The sequence below is a fragment of the Camelina sativa genome, chromosome 4, assembly GCF_000633955.1.
Source record: "Camelina sativa cultivar DH55 chromosome 4, Cs, whole genome shotgun sequence".
NCBI lineage: Eukaryota > Viridiplantae > Streptophyta > Magnoliopsida > Brassicales > Brassicaceae > Camelina > Camelina sativa.
Genome location: NC_025688.1, coordinates 8,249,629 through 8,265,074, shown reverse-complemented (window position 1 = coordinate 8,265,074; position 15,446 = coordinate 8,249,629). Strand labels below are relative to the sequence as shown.

The 15,446-nt window shown below is 33.2% G+C and overlaps 3 protein-coding genes and 1 pseudogene across 3 annotated transcripts; all 4 read right to left on the bottom strand.

Annotated features, from left to right (window-relative positions):
* Positions 3,750 to 5,505, bottom strand: LOC104780090 (AAA-ATPase At3g28580). The gene has a single exon (XM_010504553.2). It carries the CDS (start codon positions 5,424 to 5,426, stop codon positions 3,888 to 3,890), a length of 1,539 nt encoding a protein of 512 aa, XP_010502855.2. The 5' UTR covers positions 5,427 to 5,505; the 3' UTR covers positions 3,750 to 3,887.
* Positions 9,925 to 11,411, bottom strand: LOC104783675 (annotated as a pseudogene).
* On the bottom strand, positions 12,986 to 14,580 carry LOC104780089 (AAA-ATPase At3g28540-like). Its single transcript, XM_010504552.1, has one exon. It carries the CDS (start codon positions 14,571 to 14,573, stop codon positions 13,095 to 13,097), a length of 1,479 nt encoding a protein of 492 aa, XP_010502854.1. The 5' UTR covers positions 14,574 to 14,580; the 3' UTR covers positions 12,986 to 13,094.
* LOC109132462 (AAA-ATPase At3g28540-like) lies at positions 14,944 to 15,438 on the bottom strand. Its single transcript, XM_019244073.1, has one exon. The coding sequence runs from the start codon at positions 15,436 to 15,438 to the stop codon at positions 14,944 to 14,946; it is 495 nt and encodes a 164-aa protein (XP_019099618.1).

Below are 15,446 nucleotides of genomic sequence, written 5' to 3'. Positions count from 1 at the left end.
ATAAAAAAATTTATATGGGTGTTTTGTTTTGGGTTGAAATATTTTATTTCCTTCTTTAATTTGACTGGTTTGGCCGTTTAGCGTTAAAGCCCATCTTTGGTTTGTAATTAGAGTGGGGCACCTAGGGTTGGGCATAAAAACCGTACCCGAATACCCAACTCGGAACTCGACCCGAAAAATTGGGTTCGGGTTGGGTACGGGTTTGCCTATAAAACTCTATTGGATTCTATTTTCTAATACCTGTGAGTTCGGGTTAGGGTCGGGTAATATTCGGTACCCGTTTGGGTACCCATTATACCCGAAAGCATAAACATATTTATAATATTTATCATTAATATAATGTAATTATCCCAAAATATGATTATAATTTTGAATATTTCATTTAGTTTTATACCTAAATATCAAAAATAATCAAAATATCTAAAATATTTTGTTACATAAGTCAAAATTTAACTAAATTTATTGAAATTTAATTAATTTTAATTATATTTTTTCGGGTACCCGGTAGTTTGAGTACTAATCGGGTTCTAAAATTTATAACCCAAACCGACCCGAACCCAGTAGTACCCGAACCGAACCGAACCCATATATCTAAAAATACCCAATGGGTTCTATTTTTTTAAACCCGTTTACCCAACCCGAATGAATAATACCCGAACCCGAACGGGTTACCCAAGTGCCCAGCCCTAGGGGCACCTTTTAAAATTACCTATTAGACTGAAAATAATTGTGTAAATTGTATGAAGAAAAGATGAAAAAAAAAAACAGTGTGGGGCACGTGCCCCACCCTTCAATGCCTTGCGTCCGCCACTGCAAACAAATGATCCGAACTAGAAGCTGAGGAGGCTCAAAGTTCTAATTCAAGCTAACAAATGAACGTACGTTACATAAATTTTATCGTATTCGCCTAAATTATATTATAACTTGAATGACAACTACTTTACACAATGTCGCTTAAAGTACTATCAACTTTCCCATGAACAAGATTGAGAAAGATGAAAACAGAATCTGGGAAAAGATAATTTTTTCATTCAAGTGTGAAGTGAAGATACAAATTAAGATTAAAATACAAGTGAAACTTAACCACTATGCTAACCAAACTATACGAGAGATTAAACCAAGGTAAACCAACTACATACATTCTCTAATAAGTAAGTCTCCATTGTTGGATGAACCTCTCCGATTACGGTTACCAATGAACCTCTCATAGGATTACCGGAGTTGACTTCCATATGGCAGACTGGCCAAGCAATCATGCATGTTACTCGTCTTTCTCTGGAACTTTCGTAGTTGATGATCAGGGACATAGTTGACAACTTTAGTATGTTTTGATGTGCTTGCTAGTTATATGTGAACAAGTTTACGTAAACTAAACCATTATTCGTTATTGATTTCCATAAAAACCAATTAACATTAAGTCGATTGGTTCAATGCTCCATTCTTCATCTTGTGTATATAGTTTGAAATACTGGTCGAATAATAATGTTACTCGTCTTTTTTGGGAGCGTAGTTAATCTATGATCAAGGACTTTTTTGTGAAGCTACAACAAAGAATGATTTGCTTGTATAAGAATTTGGCAGCACAAAGATAAAACGTTAAACCACAGACTATCCGAAAATGTTCGGTCTAAAAATGTAAGTCAAGTAACCAAGCGTCAATAGCTCAACTGGTAAAGACTCTTTATCAAAGTCTAGAGGTCGCTGGTTCGAGGGACGGCGCTTGGGAGGAGACCATATCAAATGTTCTGGTCTCTGGCATGAGAGGATATACGGACCTAGGCCCGAAACCTTTTAGTAATTCAAAAAAAAAAAAAAATGTAAGTCAAGTAATTTGTTGTGTGAAGTTGAAACCTAAGCCAAAGATGACTGTTCTAGGTGTGAGGAAGTTAATAGATCTTTGAAAATTTGCGACCATGGCGTCCAACAACTTGGCGTAAAACACATTTTCACCACCCAAGTTAAAAACTTGTTCCATGCATAGACAATATCATACTTCCGTCTTCTATGAAATTGCCAACATTTTTTTTTTAATGGGTCTCATCCTTTAACGGGTTCAAGACCTGTAAACCAAACAGCTACAAGGTTGAAGCCGGGCGGTTAAGCGGAGGCAGAGAATCAAATCTACTAGTTCCGGCGAATACAAAGCCCACAATTTTGCGACTACATCGCCAGATAGATTATTTGACCGGAGTATTCGGATCCGGTCTCCGAACCGCCACCAGCGAAAAACCTGACCCGTCAAAAGCTTTCCGGAGTAGAACAACTCTCCGACACTCCGCCACCCAATGAATGTCGAATCCCCTACCTGCCAACACTTTCCTCCTGCCATTACAAAATCTTCAGATTTTATATTAAAATACATTCAATACGGTTCTATTATTACGCTTGCTTGGAGCCGCATAATAGTTGACCCTTTTCCTAAATCTAGTATACCGTTTTCTTACAATAAGTTGGAAATTATAACAATAATGCATGAGCATATCTAAATCAAACGAGATCCACTAAGAAGACCAATACGAATTCAAAAAACATGTAGCATGTCGCATTTAAGAACAAAGATGAGACATTCGATTTATGGAAGTGGTATCTCACACTGCCACAATCGGAGGACATTTAATAAAAATAACTTACACAATTTTGCTCTCATTCACAAAGAGCACATCTTTTAATTTAAACAGCACATATCCTGGCCTTAAGATATTTTCTAATTTTTTGAATTTACTGTTATATAAACAAATAATATTTATTAGGCTCTGATTTGTGACGGCTGTTATTTGTGGCTGTAAATGTTTTAATTCTAAAGACTTTGACTGTAGAAACTTTGACTGTAGAAACTTTAACTGTTAAAATTTTAATACTGACTGTTATTTTTATTGTATGTTTTTCATAAATATAAATTATGCTAAGAATATATTTATGTGGCAACATAATAAATTCTATCAAAAATAAAAATTTTAAAAATAGAAAAACTCATAAAAATGATTAGATCAAGATTTTCAACAAATTAAAGATATAAAGATATAAAATAATTGATTATGGGTTATAATAGTTATTGATGCAAAAATTATTATGAAAAATAGATCTCAAAATAATAGAAATAAAAAACCTATTTTAATAAATCATTTATGATAAATTATACATAGATTAAAAAAGAATGTTTCAATCATCAGGGAAAGTAAGATAGAGAAAAATAAACTACAGCTTTATTATTATTTATTTTTTACAGCAAAAAAGTCTCACATTTGTGACTTAAAAAATCTGTACGTACAAACTATAAACAATAAAAATAGACATAATTGGTAAAAGTTTGGCTTTTAAGACTTTAAATTGATTAGTAGAGAATTTTTTCCGGCGATGAGGATCGGTAAAAATGTTTTAACATATATCAGCAAAGTTCTATGATCTATCCAATTACTGATGATGACCAATTTATACTACAACCTTTTGCAAAGAAATCAGTAAATATTTTTATAAATATTTTTGAAAAATTTATGTATAATTATTTGATGTCTGTTTTTTTTTTTTTTTCTATGTTCTTTTTGCAAATAAATCCGGTAAGGATTGGCTATGAAATGACTGATTAAGCAGGTCTAAACATAACACTGAAATTTTCTAGGCTTCAAGCAATGATCTTTCGTGGGAAACTCTCGTAGAGATGAGACTCTGTTTCCCTATTAATATTATGATATTATTCGTTTAGAAACGATGACTTTTTGGTGTAGTAATTAGTTTTCTTCTTGATACACGGCTGAGCAATGTTCTGAATCTTCTGGTTAGCTAAATAAAACACAAAACATTCATAAGATGGACGAGATAATATAACACTACAATTCATAAAACACTACAATTCTTTCCGACTAGATAATATATAGTCCAACATGTTCCCTTCAAACTCGATGCTCTTCTTCACCATTTTCTTCAATCTTTTTCTTCTTCTCTTTCTCTGCATCCATCTCTGCTTTCCTTTCCTTTTTCCTTTGCTTCTCTTCCTCTTCTTCTTTCTTCTGCTTCGCCTCTTCCTCGACCTTCCTCTTCGCTTCCTCCTTCTCTTCCTTCAGCGCTTCAATCAACCGCTTCAAACAAGTCTCAGCTCCTTCCTTTTCTGATTTCGGCAACAGGTTCTCCCCAACATCCGCTGGTGTCATCTTGATTTCTTCAACCTCAAGCAACCTCTTTATCTCTTCAAACAGCTCACTCTCTTCAACATCCAAATAGTTCTTGGCCAACACCTTGAACGCTTCGAAACAGCAATACGACATCTCTATATGCTTATCCATTCTTCCTTTCCTAATCAAAGCCGGATCTAGCTTGTCCACAAAGTTTGTAGTGAACACAATGATCCTCTCACCACCACAAGCTGACCATAACCCATCAATGAAATTAAGTAGCCCTGATAAAGTAACTTTACTCTCTTTATTCTCACCTTCGTTTTTAATCATCTTCTTCTCAATCATGTTCTTATCATCTCCATCTTCCTCTTCCTCCTCCTTCTTCTTTCTCTGTCCCGTGAGGCTAAGAGAACAATCTATATCTTCAATCACAATAATCGATTTCGCCGACGTCTCAATCAACAACCTCCTCAGATGTGTGTTATCCTTCACCGTTGTCAATTCAAGATCGTAAACATCATAATCCAAGAAATTAGCCATTGCAGCGATCATGGTCGATTTCCCAGTCCCGGGTGGTCCAAACAAAAGATACCCTCTCTTCCACGCTTTGCCAATCTTCTTGTAATAATCTTTACTCTTACTAAACTTAACCAAGTCGCTCTTGATCTCTTCCTTCTTCGTCTCCTCCATAGCTAGAGTATCAAACGTAGCTGGATGCTCAAACGTTACATGACTCCACTTAGTGTTGTTTCCGTGGTTCTGTCCTGGAGTATTCGAATAAAGCTTCCTCTCTCTGTTCTTAAGCTCTATCGTCTTCCCTTCTCTCATAACATGGTCAAGATACTTCTTTATGATTACTTCTCTGTCACGTCTATGGAACCTCAACATGTAAAACCTCTTCTCATCAGCTTCAGGGTAAAATGAGAACGATTGTCTACTAGCTCCTTCTTTCTTCGACTGCCACCAAACCCTAACGCCCTCGAAATCGTCAGTGATCTCTTCCTTATCATCCATGCTCAGAACAAGAGATTTGCTTCCTTTAGTTGTGTTGGCTTTAAGCTTCTTGGCTCGAGCAGATGAGTCTTTGCTGAGGTAGCTCTGGATCCCCAAGTAAGCCTCGCTTCTCTTGAAATGCTCTCCGCTGTACTCATGGAATGTTATTTGGATGTAAGGGTAGAAGAGACCGAAGATTCTATGAAACAACGGTTCCAAGTTGTCTCCAAACTGAGGGAAGAATTGTTTGAAGATTGTGTATACAAACATGAGAGTTGCTAGACCAGAGCCTGTGTTAGTCCATAACTGACCCATCGTTGCCATTTTTTTTTTCTTTTTCTTGTGAAGCTTTAGTTTTGAGTTATTGGTGAAGAAGATGGTGGAAAGAGGATGGTGGTTCGGATACATTAAACTGTTAATAAATATACTTGAGAAGTCTCTATCAACAATTCAACATTATATTATTAATTGTTATGTCGTACGTCTGCGCATGCACATGTGACAGGAAGCTACCTAATGACGAAACTTATATGGAAAAAGTGCATTACAAAACAAAAAAAATCGAAAAGACAAGGAAATTGCTTGGTTTAAAAACTCAAATGTGCTTTTTCTACTATCAGTTCTTTATAATATTTAATACTAGAAAATAGCCCTGGTTTATGTATGCATTATTAACTTGAAATTAAAAAATGAAGTTTCTATTCAATTATATATGAAATTTACAGATGTAATTGTTAATATATGTCTTGAAAAATAATATTCATAATACTACGGTTCAACTACAATTTATAATATATATATATATATATATGTAATATATTGTTTCATAGAAGAGTCAAGTTGAAGTACATATTAGTAAATATTTTTGATTACAATATATTGTTGAAATTATTTAAACAGTATGTTACTATAATAATAAGACCATTACTTATAGCAAAGTCAACTATATATGGTATTTTCGTTAAATAGTTAAGATAAATTATAAATTATATTTTTTTATTTTTGAAAAATAAAAAACTGATAAGTAGTATAGGAAAAAAAATAAGATCTTACTTAAATTATTTTGATAGATAATTTTATGTTGTCCTATATATTAGTTTTATTGTCATCATCTAAAAGTAATAGTTAACAAAAAATATTTTTATATATGATAACTCAATTTTAAAATATTTGTTAAAACAATATCAAAACAAATATTTTATAATATAAGTTTAACCAGTTTTATAAAAAAATCATTGAAAAGAAAACTGTGTGAAATTTAATATATTTTCTATATATTGTCTCTATTTCTAATCATTTGAATATAAATAGTATAATTAACAATAAATTAATTTTTGAAATTATTATTTTCTGTTATATCAAAGGGTGATAAAACAATTATGTTATGATACCATTATGTTTTTTTAAGTACATATGTTTTAAAGACAATCAAACTGTAACTTATAAATTACTATTAAATACAAATTTGAGTTGTGTCTTTAATACAATATATATGATTATTGAATATAATGTGAGTTTTTTCTATATTAGAAAATCTTTTATATTTTTAAATTAGTCTATTATAAATTAATTTGGTTTCAGTTTTTACTTTGAAATGTATGAAACCATTTTATAGTAATAGGACAATTAGTTACAACAAAGTTAATTAAATTTTGTCTGTTCGTTAAATAATTAAGATAAATTAATTTATTTATAATTTATTTTTTTTTGGAAAAAAAACTGATAAGTATTCTAAGAAAAAAAGGTGTAAGACCTTACTTTGATAGATAAATTATGTTGTCTTATATATTAATTTTATTTTCATATATAAAAGTAATAGTTAACAACAAAAAATTTTATAATATGATAAGTCAATTTTAAAATAATTTATTGATATGATATCACAAAACAAATATCTTATACTCTAAGCTAAGTCTAACTAATTTTTTTATAAAATTCATGAAAATAAAAGTGTGTCAAATTTAATATAAATATGTTTTTCTTCTATAAATTGTCTCTATTTCTAATTACTTTAAAATAAATAGTATAATTAACAATAAATTAATTTTGAAACTATTGTTTTTTATTATTTCATGGGGGAGATAAAACAATTATGTTATCATACCATTTTTTTTAGTATATATGTTTTAAAGACAGTCAAACTGTAACTTATAGAATACTATTAAATACAAATTTGAGTTGTGTCTTTAATATATTATATATGATTATTGAATATAATGTGATATATGTATATATATATATATATATATATATATTAGAAAATCTTCTATATTTTTAAATTAATCTATCATAAATTAATTTGGTTTCAGTTTTTACTTTAAAAATATGAAACCATTTTCTATTCTTATTTGGTTTCAATTTGTTTATATTTTTTTGTTGGGTTGATCAGTATTTTTTTTTTAAGTTCTATGGTGTATGATTTCGTTATGAAATATATTAGATGCTAAAACTAAAAAATGTAAGGAATATATTTTTTGTAACAATGTTGAAAAAATTTTTAAGAAAACAAACTATACAACAATTATCTTTTTTTTAACAAACTATACACTACATAAGATACAAATAAAATAAAGTCAAATAAAACAAAATAGAATGTTAAATTTAAAATTAACCAGAATGACATATGTCACAAAAGTAGAGTGCCAAATATCATACTGGTAGGCAAAGTTAAAAAAACCTTATTTTATTATATAAGATTTACAAATAGACAACCCTACTACTTTGCTAAATGAATCTTACGTGTACTGCATTGTTTTTATTACATATATTAACTTTTGTAGTGGTTGAAAAGCATTTTGATAACTAACTTTCATAAAGAACAAGAATAGGATTGGATAATATCTAAAATTTCTTAAGCGTTTGGAAGTTAGTAAGGCATCAATCTAAAATTTCGTCGACTAGCTCGAAATCAAATTGAGCAGTCAATACATCAATAACGCAGAAATAAATTCATAATAAATCTTAAGTGTTTGGAAGTTAGCAAGGCATCAATCTAAGTTTTAAAGAGTTTTCTTCTTTTGAATTTTTTAAAGGTATCCATTAGAAACTTAAGATTCTTCTTGGTCGTCAATTAAAATGATAGAGATATGTATCTAATAAAAACAAATTTTGTTGAGTTCTCGTGGGTTGTGTCAGAAATTCAGAATGTTTATGAATTATGAGTTTCCTTGAAGACGTTTGTTTTTCTAACGTAGTACGACTATTATGATTATAAGTTCAAGGTCCAATTTATACGGTCACAGATACAGACAATTGATGAGTTAGTTTAGGTCCACTGACTCGAAAAAGAGAACGTCTCTGATTGGACGTTTCCTCTCTAATTTCATAGTTCTCAGATTCAACATGGAAAATGTCTAAAACAAAACTTGAAGGCATGATCATGGGCTGGGTTGGTCCCGAGCTAAACCTATTATGATTTTTGGTAAATGGTTGCATGATATTGAGTTTGTTCTCATGGGAATTAGATTATGGTGATATGTTCTTCTACTAATCTCACAAAGATAACGCATATCTTATTATATAAAGTTTGATTTTCAAAATTAATTATTAATAGGATCATGATACATATTGATGTGTCAACATAATTATTATTTTGACTTATCATACTAAACCAAGTACTATGTCTATATTTTGCAAACAATGATCAATAACCAAAAGTTCTTTAAGTGAAAAATGTGCAAAGAAAAACTGGGCTAATTAACATCCTAATTAGATGCAAAAGTGAAATCATAACCAGACTGATAACCTTGCAATATTTATTTAACAGCCTACTTTTCTTGCACAAACTATTGTAGACGATGTTAAAAAATAAAATTGAAAATTCACTTCAATTGTACCATATAGTACATATACCTTGCAATTTTTATTTAGTTTTACAAAAACTATTACTAGCTAATTAGCATTCTAATTAGATGCAAAAGTAAACTGAGAAATCAAAATTGTAAAGATAATCAGTATTACACACAAAGATAAGATGTGAACTTTTATATTAACACGAAGGTACCTATTTAATTCAAAATAGCTATTACAGTAGCATCAAACTATATAAAATACTAGAATCTCATCGGTTAAATACTTAAATGATGTCATTGTCAATCTCCCTGTTGTGAATTGGTCGTGTCTTTGATTGTCTTTGAATACTTAAAAACGAGTTCTTATAGTTAGTTTCTTATGAAGCTTCTTGATTTTAGAGGAATCGTATTGTGGCGTTGTCTTCGAGTTGAGTTGTTCACATATGAAACGTCTAAGTCTACTGCAAAAGACTCTTGCGCACCAGAGGGTTTTTAAAGAAGATTAAGCTAACCCGTAGGCCCAAGCCCATCTCACTTAACATTTTTTCACAATGACGTCAGGTACCTAGAGTAAACTGTGTCGTTTTGAGATCTGGTTCTAGCGTGATTCTGTCTCAGCAATTTCTCTTTTTTTTNNNTTTTTTTTTTTTTTTTTTTTTTTTTGTGTTCTTTGTTCTGTTTCAAGTCTCTTTTTAAAGTCTTTCCGAGCGAGTGTTTGAATCAAGTATGAGATATAGTGAGTTTATCAACTATATACACCGTAAAGAACCGTTCTCAACTCAGAGTTTATAAGTTTTTCATATATTTTTTTCAAACGCTAGCTGCAAGGTTTAAGACCATTAATTAGAGTACCAACACAATGTAACACAGGTTGGTATGGTAATGGTTGCCATCAAAAATGTATAAGATGTAAACTTTTACATTAATATTAAGGTACCTATTTAATTCAACAAGTTTGATCTTACAAGCTAGATTTGAACTCAAAGCAGCTAATGAAGTTACATTATCAAATTAGGAGAAGATCATTGGTTTTAAATTTGGCTAATCTCCTTGCTGTGTTGTCCATCGGCCTTCAAATTTTGGTTCCAATTGATTATCTCCAAAGCTCTGATCAAACCATTGAGTGAGCCATCAACTTCAGTTTGAAGATCTTGCACCATCAGATTCTCCGCAACATCAGCTGGTGTTATTTTCATTTCTTTAAGCAAAGATTCGATCTTTCCGAACAAGGGATGTGAATCAAGATTCAGATAGTTCTTGGCAAGAATCTTGAAAGCACCGAATGTGCAATAAGCCTCTCTAATCAAAGCTCTGTCAAGTTTCTCCAAGTGATTCGTTGTAAACACAATGATCCTCTCTTGCCCACAAGCTGACCAAATCCCATCTATGAAGTTCAATAAGCCTGAGAGTGTAAGCGCTTTCTTCTTCTTCCCTTCTTTATCGCCTTTCACGTCTTTACCGTTCCTTTCTCCAGTGAGATCCAAGGAACAGTCTATATCCTCAATCACAATGATGGACTTACTAGTCGTTGATATCAACAGCTTCTTCAACTCCCAGTTGTTCTCTATCGAAGTCAACTCAAGATCAAAGATATTATACTTCATCAGATTGGCAATAGCCGCAATCATCGTAGACTTACCTGTCCCTGGAGGCCCAAACAACAAGTAACCCCTCTTCCAAGCTTTCCCGATCCTATCGTAATACTCTTTGCCATCTCTAAAAGCCAAAAGATCACTCAAAATCTCATCCTTCTTCTCAGTATCCATCGCCAATGTATCAAAAGTTGCAGGATGCTCGAAATCAACACTAGTCCATAGACCTTTCGTATGATGCTTCCAATGTAAACTTGGATTATTCATATACACCTTCACCTTCTTCTTCCTAGCCTCAATGGACCTCCCTTCTTCCATAACGTAGCTCAAGTAAGAACCAGTGACAACATCCCAGTTACGTCTATGAAACGTAAGCTTACATATCTTCTTCCCTTTAGCACACTTCAAAATCTCCCAACACATCGTCACACCTTCATACTCCTCTTTGATCTTAACATCGTCCCTTTTCAAATCCAAAGACGTGTTCTCCTTCAGCTGGTTCCCTTTGAGATTCTTCACTCCAGAGTTAACTTTTGCACCAAGATAGGTCTTGACAGCTGCGTATGCAAAGTTGAATCTACGCTCTTCGATTTCGCTGAAACTGATGTGAGCATAAGGGGATAAGAATCCGATGATCTTGTCTGAGAGTTTCTTGAGAATGGGTACTCGTTGGATTGCATTCAAGAGAAGCTGCTGGATCTGTCAAGGGAAGTATCGCTTGAGAGTTGACCAGACGAAGAAGATACCAGCTATGTTTGATCCAATCATTGTCAGGCTATTTCCAAACATTGGCTTCACGATCGATCCCATCAAGATTTTGATGATTGGTTTCCTGGTTTTGTGAGTTTGAAGGGTTTGATCTTCTCTCTTTTTGGTTTGGCTCATAATCTCTGATTGTGTTGTGTATGTGTTGTGTGTCTCTCGTTCTCTCCCTTATGTAACAGAATGAAGAAGGTGGAAGAGTTTTTTTCTAATCGCTTTCTAATTCATGGCTCTGTATTTATTTTGTATCTTTGCCTATTCTTGATAAGAAAATAGTACATATAATATCTTCCTACTAAAAAGGTTTCTTTTTGGTCAAACTATTTTGACATTTTTAGGATAATTGATGATTTATCAAATGTTATAAAGGATTTATTTGCTTAATTACTTTACATTTTTCTTTTTTATTTAATGGAAATCTTCTAGACTTCTTTCTATAAGTTACTAAAAGTTGACCGCGCTACGCGCTAAAGTGTTATTATGAATTTATAAGATTTTGTTATGTTTTTATTTATTACTATTATTTTTTATGTTTTTACTTCTTTATATTGTGGTTTATGTGTTTGTTGGTTGATAAATATTGTCTTTTATTTTTTTTTGTTTTTTGGATGGGAAGTTTTATTTCATTATGATATGGGTGGAGATTTAGAAATGGTTATTGTAAACTCTAATACGTAAACCTATGCCTAATAGAAGCCATTTGAACCATAATTTTCGCATGCCATCCATGGGCGTAACCCAACATAGTCACTTCAGTCCATTGATATACACACCTAACTCGTATCCTTGTATTGTTCATAAACTTATTTTTTTTTCTTCCAAAATGTCATTGTCGTTTCGCCCAAATAGGTAGATTCATATAAATTTTTTTACATAGCCAAATTTTATTATTTACTATTTTCCTGTTTACCAAGTTTTCTAAATTTTTATCTTTATGTACACTTCAATTTCATATCTTTTTCCAACTTGCTTTGGGTACGAAATTGACTGAAAAATTATTCAAAAATATTTTTGTAATATTTGCTTTAATAATTGAGATGTACCACTACGTCATACCAAGATTTTCAAATAATCTTTATTTTGCTTTTTCTTTTATCAAGTTATTATATATTCATCACAGAAATATTCCTATATAGCCAAGTAAAAATCACAACAAATTTGTTCACAAGTAAAACTTTTAAAACTCACAACAAATTTGTTCATAAGTAAAACTTTTAAAAATCTCACAAATTTGTTATTTAATGTAGATAATGTCTAAGCTACTCGTGATTGGTTAACAGAAGCTGGAGAGTGGAGGAGTCGAGTGGAGATAAATTATACAACAGCAAAAGAGTACTTTGTTGTCAGACCATGCAGTAGTTTATGATAGGACTGCAGAGAGAGATGGTTCCTTGGGGAACAAGCTATACATCTTTTCATATCTTCAGATTCGCCACAGAGAATCTTTTGTTGATTCTATTTGAGGTCATATAACCAAAGACCAAGAAACATTGGTTCTACTAATTGGTATCATCATTCTTTTACAATATCACGACAACAAAATATCAAATATATCGCAAGACTACTACTAGTATGGGATAAGTCGTCGGATCTAAAAAGTCTGATTTACCGGAGATATGAACATCGACACAATACAGAAACCGAAGAAAGGTTTTGAAGTATTCGAACGTTCAACACTTCTTTAAGATAGCAGCTATTTGCTGTTAGGGAAAATTAGAGACATTACCAAGAAAAAACATTAAAAAACATGTTCTAAGATTAAACTTAAAATACTCAATTACCAAATAAACTAAAAACATTAAGCAAATGAATCAATCAGCCACCGTTTTAGTTCAGCTTCATCCTGATTATGGTTTCAATGTCTTCTTCTCTTCTTCCTCTGCTTTCTTCTTCATCTTCTTCCTAGCTTCCTTCTCGTCTTCTTCAGCCAAGTTCTTAGCTTTCTCCTTCACTTCCTCCAAAGACTTAACCAAACGCTTAAGACAAATCTCTGCATCTTGTTCGTCAGATTTTGGCATCAAGTTCTCAGCAACATCAGCGGGAGACATGTCCACTTCCTCCACCAATCTCTTGACATCTCCATACAAGTCATGTGACTCAATCTCCAAGTAGTTCTTGGCCAACACCTTAAACGCTTCAAACCTACAATAAGACATCTCAATATGATTATCCATTCTTCCTCTACGTATCAATGCCGGATCAAGATTATCCACAAAGTTCGTTGTGAACACTATGATCTTCTCTCCACTACAAGCTGACCATAACCCATCAATGGCGTTAAGTAGCCCTGACAAAGTAACCTTGCTCTGCTTCTTCTTCTCAGCTTCCTTGATCTTCTCCTCTATATCCTCTTCTTCCTCATCTTCCAAGTTCAACTTCCTTCTCTGTCCCGTAAGATCAAGAGAGCAATCAATATCTTCAATCACAACAATAGACTTCCCTTTTGTTTCTAAAATTAGCTTCTTCAACTCTGAGTTATTTGTCACTGTCGTTAACTCAAGATCATACACATCATACCCCAAGAAGTTAGCCATTGCCGATATCATAGTCGATTTCCCTGTCCCGGGAGGTCCAAACAAGAGATAACCTCTCTTCCACGGCTTCCCAACCTTCCTGTAATAATCTTTCCCGTTACTAAACTTGATCAAATCCTTCTTAATCTCTTCTTTCTTCTCAGGATCCATAGCCAAAGTCTCGAACGTTGCAGGATGATCAAAAGAAACGTTGCTCCAGTTACTTCCTGATCTCCAAGACCACCAGTCTTGACTCGAGTTGTTAGTGTAAAGCTTCCTCTCTCTCTTCTTCAGCCCAATCTCTTCCCCTTCTCTCAAAACATGATCAAGATAAGTCTTTGTGATCATCTCTCTGTGACGACTATGGAAACTCAAAGTCATGTACCTTCTCTCCACAGAACCCTTATCACGGTTCATACTAGACTTGTTCCCGTTCTCTGTCACGCTTGAAGACCACTTCACCTTCACACCTTCGAACACATCTTCAACTGTCTCGTGATCGTCCAAGCTCAACACCAAAGACTTGCTGCTTTTAGATTCGTTGGCCTTTAATCTCTTTGCGAGAGCTGTTGATTTTGTGGACAAGTAGTTGCGTATGGAGTCGTAAGCTTTACTTTTCTCGAGACCTTCTCCAGAAGACTCGTTGAACTTGATATGAACAGAGCTCGAAACCCATCCCATCAACTTGTAAACGTATCTCTCGACGTGGATTTGGAGATGGTAAGGAAATATTTGTTTGTACATCGCCCATAAGAACATAAGACTCGTCATAGTCGAGCCTGTGAATCCCCAACTCGATCCTGTCTCAGACATCTTTTTTTTTTTGTTCTGTTTGTTGGTCTTATCTCTCTTTAACCACTCACTCTCTATTTATCGAGTGTCTCAAAAAAAAAAAAAAAATGCCACGAAATTTTAATTGTTATTTTAATGAAACAATATATATTATATTTTGAATTCATATATATATATTTTTTTCATGTTCTTGAGTACGAATTTGACTAAAAGTATTCAAAGATTTTGATTTATTTGCTTAAATCATGAAGATGCTTTGAGTTTGAAGGTAGGCGTGGGGACCAAAATGATTCTGAGTTCTGACCACAATTCTGGAGCAAGTAATAAAGCGTTCGATGTTGAATATAGAGTTATGGTATTATGTACAGAGTTATGGTCTGTTGGGTACTCCCTAGTCACAANGATCAAAAGAAACGTTGCTCCAGTTACTTCCTGATCTCCAAGACCACCAGTCTTGACTCGAGTTGTTAGTGTAAAGCTTCCTCTCTCTCTTCTTCAGCCCAATCTCTTCCCCTTCTCTCAAAACATGATCAAGATAAGTCTTTGTGATCATCTCTCTGTGACGACTATGGAAACTCAAAGTCATGTACCTTCTCTCCACAGAACCCTTATCACGGTTCATACTAGACTTGTTCCCGTTCTCTGTCACGCTTGAAGACCACTTCACCTTCACACCTTCGAACACATCTTCAACTGTCTCGTGATCGTCCAAGCTCAACACCAAAGACTTGCTGCTTTTAGATTCGTTGGCCTTTAATCTCTTTGCGAGAGCTGTTGATTTTGTGGACAAGTAGTTGCGTATGGAGTCGTAAGCTTTACTTTTCTCGAGACCTTCTCCAGAAGACTCGTTGAACTTGATATGAACAGAGCTCGAAACCCATCCCATCAACTTGT

Coding starts and splice junctions, on each gene's coding strand:
- LOC104780090 (XM_010504553.2), bottom strand. CDS start 5,426: ATGGCAACGATGGGTCAGTTATGGACTAACACAGGCTCTGGTCTAGCA.
- LOC104780089 (XM_010504552.1), bottom strand. CDS start 14,573: ATGTCTGAGACAGGATCGAGTTGGGGATTCACAGGCTCGACTATGACG.